Source organism: Rhinatrema bivittatum, chromosome 8 (genome assembly GCF_901001135.1).
Source record: "Rhinatrema bivittatum chromosome 8, aRhiBiv1.1, whole genome shotgun sequence".
NCBI classification, from domain to species: domain Eukaryota; kingdom Metazoa; phylum Chordata; class Amphibia; order Gymnophiona; family Rhinatrematidae; genus Rhinatrema; species Rhinatrema bivittatum.
In genome coordinates this window covers 96,246,919-96,259,971 of record NC_042622.1, presented here as the reverse complement: position 1 = coordinate 96,259,971, position 13,053 = coordinate 96,246,919, and the positions used below count along the sequence as shown (strand labels likewise).

General features: G+C 44.5%; 1 protein-coding gene across 1 annotated transcript in view; it reads left to right on the top strand.

Annotated features, from left to right (window-relative positions):
- Positions 1-9,900, top strand: part of GPSM1 (G protein signaling modulator 1) — a 244,860-nt gene extending 234,960 nt beyond the window's left edge. Inside the window, exons 13-14 of the mRNA XM_029612010.1 lie at positions 4,064-4,272; positions 9,450-9,900. Of these exons, the coding sequence (XP_029467870.1) occupies positions 4,064-4,272; positions 9,450-9,662 (422 nt within the window). The 3' untranslated portion in view covers positions 9,663-9,900. The remainder of the gene's footprint in view (positions 1-4,063; positions 4,273-9,449) is intronic.
- The last annotated feature ends 3,153 nt before the right edge of the window (positions 9,901-13,053 follow it).

Here is a 13,053-nt window from a genome sequence, read left to right as displayed (position 1 = left end):
ATAGTGGCATGCTGGGGTCATCCGTGTCTGGATCTGCTGGCGACCTCTGACAATGCGAAGGTACCACAATTCTTCAATCACAGAAGGGATTTGAGAGTGCTAGGTATCAATGCTTTCATTCAGGTCAAGCCACGGAGCGGGGTGTTGTATGCCTTCCCACCATGGCCGTTGATAGGCAGGGTCATTCGGAAGGTTGCAAGTCAGACCATCCAAATGTGTCCAGGTTTTTGAAGGGAGTTAAGCATCTACTTCCTCCCTTGCATTTACCTGTGCCTCTTTAGCACCTTAATTTGGTCTTGAGTTTTTTTGGCGGGTCCTACTTTTCACCCACTGCATGATCTCTCTGTGTGGCTGCTCACCTTGAAAACAGTTTTGCTCGTAGCAATCTGTTCAGCATGACAGGTGTCTGAGCTGCAAGCTCTTTCTTGCCATTTGTTGTTTCTACGAATGACTCTGGAGGTGGTATAGCTTAGAATGGTACCATCTTTTTTGCTGAAAGTGGTTTCGGAATTTCATTTGAATCAGACTATTTCCCTGCCCATGCTGGACAGGGATAGAGATAAGCATGATTATCGTCTGTAACATGCTTGGATATTAGGCAGCATCTGATGCAGTACTTGAAGATTACTACATCTTTCAGGAAATCTGATTGTCTTTTTGTGCTCCATGGTGGTGGTAAATAGGCTGAACCAACAACACGGGCAACTATAGCCTGTTGGATAAAGGAGGTCATTATGGCTGCTTATGTGAATACTGATGTTCCATTGCCTAGACAGGTTAAGGTGCACTCCATTAGGGTTCAGGCGGCTTTGTGGGTGGAGCTTTGGTTGTTTCCTGTTGAGATTTGCTGAGCATCGACATAGTTCTCCTTACACACTTTCTCCAAGCATTACTGCTTGGACGTTTGGGCCCAGAAGGAGGTGGCCTTCGCATGTGCAGTGTTGACGGGACTGAGGGCAATCTCCGCCCTTTTTGGGAGTAGTTTTGGTACATCCCATTGGTGTGGATTGGCCTGCCTGAGTGCAGAGGAAGGAGAAATTACTACTTACCTGGTAATTTCCTTTCCTCTAAGGAAGCAGGCCAATCCACAACACGCCTTGGGCTGCCTATTTGCTGTTATTTCATTCCTTGTATGAGGATGAAGAAGAGTGTTATTTCTGTCTATTCATTTGAAGGACTGGTAAGTCACATAACCAGTCCCTAAGTTTGGTGCATGTTAATTCTTTTGGCTGAGCTCAGTATTCCCAATTGGTTGGAAGCATGAGTGGTTGACTGTTATTAGTCATGTTCAAGTATAATCAGTTTGTCCACATTTTGGCTTTTCCAGACAAATACTAATGGGCTGATCTCGGTGCAGGCCTATATGTCAGAGGAATCAGCGAGTCAGCTTTACTCCATCTCCATCTGCTGGAAGAAGTGCATAACCCACTGGTGTAGATTTGCCTGCCTTCCTTAGAGAAAAGGAAATTATCAGGTAAGTAGTAATTTCTCCATCTCCAGTGAACTCATTAAAACTAGGGCTAAGAATTCTTCAGAAAAATCACCTTGGATACGTCGTCATGAAAACTATCACACTGGTCCATAGGCTTTTGTGTACAGCAAATGTTTGGGGAAAAAAAGATTACCATTTTATTAAAACTGATGCAAATACCTCTGCAAATGTTATCTGGCATTGTCATGAGAACATAAGAAATTCTAAATTGGATCAGAGCAAGGTCCATCAAGCCCATCATCCTGTCTCCGATAGTAACCAATCCATTTCACAAGAAAGGATCTCAAAGAAAAGATCCAGCCCTTCTTGCTCATAACCAGGGCTAAGCAGTGGCTTAAAATAGTCTCTTCCCAGTAACATAGCTGCAGTGAAGTAAACAGTATATTGAACAAATCAATTCTAGACCCTATATAATACTATGTGGGGTTGGTGTAGTGTAAGATGAATGCTTGTCAGAATCTAAAAAAGATCTAATAAATGTAATAACACTAGTGGCCAATATCTGGATTTTTTTTTGTTTGTTTTTTTTTTTTTTTTTGCCAAACCACAGACTGGATAGGACAAAAGGATTAATAATGTGGATGAAATCACTTATGCAACGAGGCGGCAACAATATGTTTATGCTGACAGATGGGGAAATTTTGTAATAATAAATGGCCCTGTAAGTCTTCATAGAGTGAACCACAATCTGATTCGGCTTCATGTATGAATCAGCTGGCATTATCTTAACTTTCCAATTTAATAGCTACATACTTTTCAGAAAGAAGAAAAGGAAGATATGTGTATATCCAGCTTGTAATCAAGCAGTTATATTTATGGCTAAGGGAACAATCAGTCTGCCAGCTCATCCAGGGTGCCTACACAGAATAACTCCTTCCATTCCCCGCCGTAGTCCCCCCCCTTTCAGGGGACCACCCTTTCCTTATATTAAGGAGACTTTTCATTGTAAATTGTAAATTGTTTTGGTTATGACTTTCTTGTTTTTCCCTATCCTTCCCACTGCCTTTCTGTTCTACCCCCGCCCAGTTACATTCTCCTTGTTGAAATGTATTTTCCAATCTTTCAGTTATTATGTGAACCGGTATGATGTCCCCACAAATACCGGTATATAAAAGTTTCTAAATAAATAAATAAATAAATAGTAAAAGCCCAACTAAGGACGGGCAAATACTGTGACGTATAGGAATTGAGATATTTGTGCAGGCTGAACTCGGGTGTACTGTGTGGTAGAGGGAACTGGAGAATTCAGAGAGGTGGGGCGGGGGGGTGGTAGAGCTGGCAAGTACAGCCAGAGAGGGGCAGAGCTCAGTTTGCATACTGGCGATGCAGGCACCGAGCAACTTTCCTCTTTATTATAGTTAGATAATTTTTGGAACAGTAAGATGTCCTTGTGTTGTGCAACTTGTTCTTGATATTTTCTTTTAATAAAGAAAGCGGCCACCCCCTATAGCTCCCCTCCCACCCAAAAAAGTACTGGTTTTCCAGCTGGCATCGAGGGGGAGGGTAATTTTTATAACTGCCCGCGCTGGTGCAAAATCTACAGATACTTTTTACCCACAGACTTTGTACAGATTTTCAAAGGGAAGGTACATGCATGCCACCCAGAGGAATGCCTCTTCCCAGTGAGGGTAAAGTTACACAGGCGGTGGCACTATGGGGTAGATTTTAAAAGAAGTGCGATCAGCCTACTTTTGCTTGCGCATCAGACTCAAGCAAAAGTACGCTGGATTTTAGTAGATACGCGCGGAGCCGCGCATATCCACTAAAATCCTGGATCGGCGCGCGCAAGGCTATCGATTTTGTATAGCCTGCGCGCGCCGAGCCGCGCTGCCTCCCCCCGTTCCCTCCAAGGCCGCTCCGAAATCGGAGCGGCCTTGGAGGGAACTTTCCTTTGCCCTCCCCTCACCTTCCCCTCCCTTCCCCTACCTAACCCACCCGCCCGGCCCTGTCTACACCCCCCCCCTTACCTTTGTCGGGGGATTTACGCCTCCCGGAGGGAGACATAAATCCCCGCGCGCCAGCGGGCCTGCTGCGCGCCGGGCCGCGACCTGGGGGCGGGTACGGAGGGCGCGGCCACGCCCCCGGGCCGTAGCCACGCCCCGTACCCGCCCCCAAAACGCTGCCGACACGCCCCCGGAACGCCGCGACGACCGGGCCCGCCCCCCCGACACGCCCCCCTCCGAGAACCCCGGGACTTACGCGAGTCCCGGGGCTCTGCGCGCGCCGGGAGGCCTATGTAAAATAGGCTTCCCGGCGCGCAGGGCCCTGCTCGCCTAAATCCGCCCGGTTTTGGGCGGATTTAGGCGAGCAGGGCTCTGAAAATCTACCCCTATATGTGTATATTTACTCGCACACAGGGCAGGCAATTTTCTAAAACACGGTTTCTGCTGGTAAAGTGCTGTTTTACCCATGGGAATGGCTTTCAAAATTACCCCCCCTGAATGAAGTCTGCCAGCTCATCCAGGGTGCATAAGTTCCTGAAGAAGGACCAGTTGGAGGGTACCAAGCTTTGAACTCGCCCGCAGTTGACCCGACTACAGATTTGTCCTTTTTTTTAATTTCCTTTTGCAGCTCCTTCCTCATTAATGGCTTCACCGCAAACAGAAGAGTTTTTTGATCTGATAGCCAGTTCCCAGAGCAGGCGCCTGGATGACCAGAGAGCCAACGTTGGGAACCTGCCAGGTCTGCGAATAACACACAATAACCTGAGCCACTTGAGAGCAGAGGGAGACTGCCAGGAACCCGGAGATGAGTTCTTCAACATGCTAATGAAGTGTCAGGTAGGAAAGCAGCCCTGCATCTTGGCAAGGAAGCAATGTTGACAGTGTGCTCTCAAATCCACAGAGGCAGAAGCAGCGACCTTACTGGCCAAAGTCCTACAGAAGGAGAAATTCTTCTGTTCTGAAATAAGGGAGAGGTGTATGGGAGAGCTAAGTACTGAGGAGGGGCATGGTTTTAGTTTCCCTGCTAATCTTAAGAACGTCGCCTATCCCAATATTGTTTATTGGACATAAAAACTTGAGTACAGGCTAGTATGAAGAAACATGCCACACTATATGAAATACTTTTTATATATAATTGTACCTCATAGGCACTCTTTCCATAAACCATGGTGATAAAAGTTGACCTCACATAACTGACAGGAAACTGACACCCCCTATCCCCTAAGGATGGTTTCTCAGAGCCAATTAACAATTTTGTTGACATTACTTCGTGTGAGATCGCAAACACTAGCATACAAAAGAAAATTTTAGACTATCCATATTTAATGATATAATTAATCAAAAAGAAGAACGTGCCATCAACTTTCAAGAACAGAGAATTAATTGTATAGCCGTAGAAACACAGAAACATGACAGTAGACAACGACCATACAGTCTATTTACACAACTGCTTAGCTCTATAGTCTCTACCATTCTCTCCGAGAGCCCCTGTGCTTGTCCCATGCTTTCCTGAATTCCGATAATGTCCATGTCTCCACCACTTTCACTGGGAGACTGTTTCATGCATCCACTATCCTTTCTGTAAAGAAATAATTCCTTAGATTACTCCTGAGTCTTACCCCCCTTTTATTCCCCTCCCCTAACTCCTCATTCCAGAAATTCCTTTCCATTGATAGAATCCTACATCTTGTGCATTGATACCTCTGAGGTTTTTAAATGCTTCTTATCATATCTCCCTTATTTCACCTTTCCCCTAGGGTGTATATGTTTAGATCTTTAAGTCTGTCCCCATATGCTTTACGATGAAGACCACTGACCATTTTAGTAGCCACCCTCTGGACCAGCTCCATCCTGTTTATATCTTTTTGAAGATGTGGTCTCCAGAACTATATACAGTATTCAAAATGAGGTCTCACCAAGGACTTTTTTTTTTCTGCTGACCATTTCTCTCCCTATGCATCCAAGCATTTTTCTGGTTTTTGCTGTTGCCTTCTCTACCTGCCTGGTCACCTGAAGATTATCCATTATGATCACTTCCAAATTCTACTCTTGTTTCATGCACAGAAGAATTTCACTCCTTAGACTGTTCAGCTCCTTTAGGTTTTTGAAGACCAAATGTATGACTCTCCATTTTTTTAATATTAAATCTTAGCTGCTGCCAGATTAGACCTATTCCTCAAGCTTCACTAGAACTTCATCATATTTTCCACACCTTTCTAGCAGTCTGCCCTGTTGCAGATTTTGATATCACCCAGAAAAAGACAAACCTTTCTGCCAAAAAAAGACAAACCTTTCTCAATAGCCTTTCTGCAGTATCACTTAGGAAAATGTTGAAAAGAACCGGTCCGAAGACAGATACCTGCTTTGTAACGTTAATAAAACCCCATGCCTCAGAGTGAGCTCTATTTGCACTACTACTCTCGGTCACCTTTCACTCACCCAGTTTCTAACCCAGTAAGTCACTTTAGGACCCATAGCAAGAGCACTCAGTTTATGTCTCCTATGCGGAATTGAATTAACGACCTTACTGAAATCCAAGTACACTACATCCAACCCTCCCCATTTATCCAACTCTTTGGTCACTCAGTCAAGGAAGTTGATCAAATTTGTCTGACAAGCCATACCTCTGCTAAAACCATGCTGCCTTGGATCTTATAAATTCATTGGATTCCTGTTTTAGTAGTGATTCCATTAATTCATTCATTCGTCACAGAGATCAGATTAACCGGCCTGTTGTTCCCAGCCTCCTCCTTATTTCCTCTTTTGTGAAGAAGAACCAAATCTGCCTGTCTTCAGTGCCTCCAGAACTACCCCCGACTTTATAGAAGCGTTGGAAAGAGTTCTCAGAACTTCTCTAAATCCCCTTAAAATCTCGGATGTATCCCATCCAGCCCATTGCTTTAATTTAAGCAATGGGCTGGATGGGATTTAATTTAATTTAAGTTCCTTACAAACACACTTTTGCTGAAAACTGTCTGAGGTTTACCTCTCTTCCAGTCTTGTGTGTCCATTTTCTGTGGTCCTGTTCCTGGCTCTTCTTCTGTGAACCCCCGATAGAACAATGTGTTCAGCGATTCTGCTTTTTTCCCTTGTCATCCTCTACATATTCCTCCCCTTCTCCTCTCACTGTACCACTTTTGCATTTCCTCCTAGCACTAGCATATCTTTAAAAAAAAAAAAAAAAAAGTCATTTTACCATATTTGCTAGTTTTTTTTTCTTCCATTTCCAGCTTCACTCTCCTGATTACTTTCCCAGCTTCTCCTACCTTTTTCAGATATTGTCGCCTGTCGTCTTCTTTCTGCAATCTCTTGTAGTTTTATGAATGCTAGCCTTTTACTTTCTTTTCAGATACTTCTTTAAAAATTCATAGTGGACTCTCTCTTCCTCTTTCCTTTTACCTTCCTAACAAAACGTTAGTTGCTCTTATACGTATCTGCTTTTAGTTTTGCCTACTAGTCTTCTGTTTCCCCCTAGAGTTTTCCCATCCAGCTAATGACTCCTTGAGCTGCTCCCCCATTTGAAGTCTAGGACCCTCGCCTTTGAATGACTCTTCACTGTTTTGTGCTCTAACACTGAGCCACACAATCCGGTGATCACTGGATCCCAGATGATCATCCACTACGACATCGGAAGCGCTATCCCTGTGGGTAGGCACCAGGTCCAGTATCGCCTCCTGCCGTGTGGGTTCCCTCACCAGTTGACAGAACAGTTCTCCCTGCAGAGAATCCAGGATCCCCCTGCCTCTAGATGACACCGCAATCGGGATATCCCAATCAGCATCCTGCAGACTGAAATCATCTAGAAATAGCACCTCCCCTTTCATCGCAATTTTGTGAATATCCTCCATTTAATATCTTATCTATTTCTTCTGTTTGTGATGGAGGTCTGTATATCACACTAATATAAAGAGATGTTCCATTCCCTCTTTCCAGATTAGCTCATAAGCCCTGCAGTTCTGTTGCTTTAATATTAGTTTATATATATATATAGTATGATGACTCCTCCCTTTCTTCCAGTTGTCCAGATAATCTGTAGTAATGAATGGTGATTTGATTAATCTTTTGTTATTCTGCACTTCCCTTTCCATTCTCTAAGACCCATGTCTTTCCTTACAAGTAATCTTTACAACCAAGGTGGCTATATAAAGGTGCATCTGCACATGGTGGCAGCCAGACAAACTCCAAAAAACTGTCAGCACTTTTAGTCCCTGCCAGGGCAATTTTCAAAGCCATTTTCAACTGCGTTTTACCTGTGGAAATGGACTCCTTGAAAATTGCCTATCCTCGCTGCGGGTACAAGGACCCACAATTGTAATTTTAAGCTACACTATCGGGAGGCATTCCCCCTGTGGGTTGGGTTAGAGCAGTGGAGGCAACACCATGCCCAGTTCTGGATTTTCAGAGTTACATGCATTCTTTTGCCTGGAAAAGGTGCCAGCAGAAAACAAAGGCAGAAATCTCTGCAGGAACCCTTTTTTTTTTGTTTTTCCAGAGGCAACAATCAAAGCAAAAATACCTGTGTACTTTTGCTTGGCTTATTGCTGGTGCAAACAGTACCCATGGAGTTTGCACCAAGGTGGGCTGTTTGAGTATTGCCTCCACTTGTCTTCACATCTGTTCTATGCACAAATACAATTGCACCAAGAACACTTTTTCAACATGGCTTTTATTTATTTTTTGTCTGTTATAATTTGTTTGCTTTTTTTTTTTTTTTTTAGTGACCTGACTGTGTTCATAGCTCTCATAGTACCTGAGTTGTAGTGTTTTGCTCCCAGAGCTTAGGGAGTGAGGTTCTCCTAGAAAGGGAGCTTGAAGAAAAGCTTTGTAACTGCAAATTCGTGAGCTCTCCTTCTCTTCCCTCTGCCAGTCAACCATTGAAGAGGGAAGTGTTTGAACTGTAGCGCTTCTCCCAATAAGTCCTTCCTTTCTGCTTTTAACACCCCCATAGCCTGTTCTTTGCTCTGCTGCAGCCTCAGAAGATTTCCAGGAGAACTGGTGCAAGAGGGCTTGTTGGTGCTGAAAAACCTGACAGTCCTGGAGGAGAAGAAAAGGACAAAGAACAGATGGGGGAATAAGGAAGGGACAGAATGGGGCCATGGGAGAAGAAGCAGGAAGGGGTAAAGGAGGCACGAGAAAGAGGGGAGCCTGGTGAGGGTGATGAATGCCTAGAACACCCTCTCAGAAAAGGTGATGAGGACAAAAACAGTAAACAAATTCAAAAGGGCATGGGATAAACACCGTGAATCCCTAGAGGCTGGAAATGAAGAAAGAGGTGTATGGGGTAACCTGCACGGAGCAGCACTTACTGGGCAGACTGGATGAGCCATTTGGTCTTTATCTACATCATTAGTATGTGAAGAGGGGTCAGCAGGGAAGAAGGACTAAGCAGCCATATAGAAAGGGGAAAGAAGACAGCCAGAGAGGGGGCCATAACAGAGGGTGAGGGGATAAGGCAAGATGGGAGGTGCATGAAAGAGGCAGACAGGTGGAAGGCTGGTTAGGTAAAAGAAGGAGACAGGTTTTGGGGTGGGTTGGTAAAGGAAATAGAGTGGGGTGAGAGAGAAACAGGAGAGGGGAGGCTGGGATGGAGGAATAAAAGTTAATCTGATGGAAGACAGAAGGGTGAGACGTGTGAAGTAATGACAAACTGGTGAAAGCGTGCTGAGAGATATGAGGATAAGTAACAAACAGGGTCAGAGGGTAGGAGAAGGAGAACTAGAAAAAGAAGAGGGAAAGGAGTCAGGAGATGCCAGAAGCTGAAAGGAGTTGGATATGGGAGGCACCATCAACACAAATGTGGGTGGGGGTCGCCAAATTTTGAAGTTGCACAGAACAGCCAGAAACTTTGCGCCAGCCCTGTTTACAACATTTAACCATTTGAAATTCATAAGAATACGTATGAAGTCACCACAAGCTTGTATTAAGAACTCCTGGAGTAGCAGAAGATTGCATTCCTTCTGTATTACCAATTTCTTTTCTTAATATTTTTAAATCTCTTGTTTTTCGTCTTGCAGTCATCTCGAATAGATGATCAGCGATGTGCACCACCGGACTCGGTTCCTCGGGGGCCCACCATGCCAGATGAAGACTTCTTCAGTCTCATCCAGCGAGTCCAGGCCAAGCGCATGGATGAGCAGCGAGTAGACCTCTCCTCCACCCAAGAAGAAGAGGGGCAGCAAGAGACAGAGGAAGAAGGAGAGCAGCAGAGGCACTTAAGCTCCAGCTAAGGGAAACCCAAGAAAGCATTAGTGCCAACAGACCCATGCCTCTTCCTTTAACTGAGCAACACTGCTTGGTGACATTAAAAAATAGGAAAATGGGGGGGGGGGGGGGAGGAAAGACATCATTTTTACAACAAAAAGAAACAAACAAAACTTTGCATAACTGGCTTTGGAGAGCACCGAGCGGCCATCTTATTCCAACCTCGATAAAGACTACCGCCACCGAAAGTGCTCAGCAACAAAAGAGAAGAAACTCCCAACAATTTTTATATGAGCATTTATAGGTAAATGACATTTTTAATCACTAGGCAAAGCTACAAAAAAAACTCCCACCACCCCTCTGCTGAAATGGTGCTGAGGACTACAGAGGGGAGAGCAGGGTAGAAGGAAGCACATCTCAAATTAACTGATGAGCAGTCTGCAGTGGTAAACAGAGCAGCACATTGAAGGGCTATGCTGAGTCCCATTTGAACATAAGCCCAGCTCACTCTAGAAGAAGTCCAACTCTACATTCGGGTACACCTCATGGCGCCTGGACAGTATGATCAGGGCAATCAGCTGTTAAAAACCTGATGTAAAATGGATGCCTCACTTACTGCTATTTCTGCTCTGATATCTAGGGAATGGAAACAGAGAATGGGGGGCCTTCTATCATGTTGATAAAAGCGAAGCAGCCCAAGTGGCCAGGTCTGCAGAATGCCCTCACTTCTTTCACATCACCTACCTTTACCAGGGACGTGATAGAAAAGGCCTTTGCTATTACTGTGGGAAAAGAAAACAGCAGCTGCTGAAATCGGTTCTTCTGTCCACCAAAAGTCTTAAGCAGAGTGAGAACTGCAGCAGTGTTCAACCTGCCACTTCTACAGCTGGAGCTTGTATTTTCCAGGTCTTTAACTCCCAGAATTAATTGGCATCATGCTTCCTACCTCCCCCTTCAAACTGCCTGAATGTTTTGCATTTGGTATTAAACATCAAGGTTTGCTCTGTGCTGTAGGAGTCCCACCTTTCATTTTTTGGTCAAGATAGGAAGGAACATGCATTCCATTGTGCAGCCGCTACTAAAACCACCTTGAATGGCTGGGGTAGAGATCCTGCCAGTTTTCTTTTCTGGCCTCTTCGTTCCTTCCGCTTACAGCTCAATTGAAACCAGTGCTGGACTTCTGCTGCCCTGAGGCAGGAATTTTTCTCCTATAGATATATATTTTTAAATAAACCCACTCTCCTAGCAGCAACAGTCCTGAGACGAGGAACCATGCACCAAGGCTCTAAACCAGGTAGTAAGGGTTGTCACCCTTAATGATGACTGTGACTCCCTGCCCCTCAAGGACTGTGACACTGCCTGCTGCGGCAGCCCCAGGGTATGGAAGACTTGACCTGAAATGAGGCCCTTTCCCATAACAGTGCACTGCTGCTGGGCCTAGCTGCTGCTGACACATCAGTTGTGGTTGGTGATTGGCAGGTTCATCACCAGAATTACCACCAGCCCTAGCTCTACTCAGGCTGTTTGCTAACGAAAGCAAAATCCCGTACTGTAACCAAACTCTCCCCGAGCAGCTGGTAGAATGGAAGCCCAATAAATGCTACTCTTAAAAAAAAATATTAATAATAATGAGAGATGTGATGGTTGCTTTGATGAATGAAAAAGAATAAATGCATATTGGAACTGGCAGCACACATGCCAGAGGTGGCCAGAAAGTTACCTGCAATCAAAACACTAGATTCTCAGAGCATTAAGGAAAATGCGATACACGTGAATGTATTATCCTATTTATTTTTAACTGTGCATTTGCTAATATGGATTGGGTGTTTCTTACCCAGGAGGTACTTTTTGTTTGGGTTTTTTTTTTTTTTTTTAATATCTGCAAAATATATATATATAAAAGGCTTGGGGGGGGGGGGAGTTCAGTGCTTTAATAAAATATTTTGTGGCCAAAGTATTGGTTGTAGTGGAAGTGATGATTTCACATTTTCCCCCTCGCCACCATTCAGTCGAATTCCAGATGTTGTTTTCCCTCCTTTTATATAAATCAAAACTTCACTCCTCCCTATGGTGCTGAACCTGTGGTGAAAGGTCCACGCAACTGCTGTAATGTGCACAGAGAAAGAGAGAGCTACATTATACCCTTGACACAATCCCACAGGCAGCCACACATCATGCTGGTAATTGTCCCTTTTAGAAATCAGTGCCAGTGCTGGTGAATGTGACCAAGAAACACTGTTGGCCATAAAAGAGTATGATTCAAGCTTCTAGATTTTAGGGCAGAAAGGTCATTTTTGCTTTCCCTCGTGTTGAGCCATCTTCTCGCTATTCTTCCTGTGCATGGCTGACTCAACTCTTCAAGCCAATGGGGGTTGAGCAGCCTGGCATGAGTTCTCTTTATTCTCCCGTACGACTGTAGCAGTTTCACTTAAATTTGACATTAGACTAGTCCAAACCCAGACAGTAAAATAAATTCCCTTTGATCTTAAACATACATTTTAGTCTTGCTCTCCTGCTTGAATTGGGGCTCCATGATTCAACCGATTCCATGTATCTCTCCGTTGACCACCCATGATAAAATGTTAACCTACTCCTTTGGCTCTTAATCTGCATTTTTCTGCAGCATAATTCCCATAGTTTCATGCAGGTGAGCAAGGAAGCAGGAAAAAGACATGACCCAACCAATTCTTCTTCAGCAGCAGCATTATTCCCAATGCACCCACCCAAAGTCTGGAGCAGAGCAAAAAAAAATCTAGATAATACCGGCTGGATGGATCTCTTTGCCTCCTTGAGGATAAAGGTGGCAGAAAATCCTCCCGGACACCCTGGAGCATGGTAGGTGAGTGGTAGCGATGCACACTGTGCTGCACAGTCTACAGTGCAGGGCAATAATCATCCTCAAGTGACAAAGGTGAGTCTGCAATAAATCTTTCCTTTCACAGTTGGGCAGCTATAGCCCTGCTTCCGTGAAAGTGCCCTTTTTATTTCAAACCACAAGTTTTGGGTTTTTTTTTAATAATCGGCTTCTGAATTTCAGGAGCTCCAAAGGGCTGCCTGTACTGCAGGGCTTTCAAGGTCACTATGAGCAGACAAATGAAGAAAGAGCCCACGATTACATGCTAATACCGGATTAGCATGAGAAGATCTCTACTGCACTGATGACAGTTGGAGCAAGGTTTGTCTAGGGAGATATCAAGCTTTGGCACGTGGCTGATACTGTAACATCTACTGGTTTCCTCTGGCTCTAGCTGTCATTAAGGGGGCAACTATCAAACTGCCTGCCCTGATGCAAAGACCGTGTGTGCTTTTTATCCCTCTTTTCAAAGGGGTAACGGTTTTGCTTTGAAAGTTGCTGTGGTCACTTGTACCACCTCCTTTGGCAGTGGCAGATCTTTTCCGAAGCTTGTGGCCTTGGGG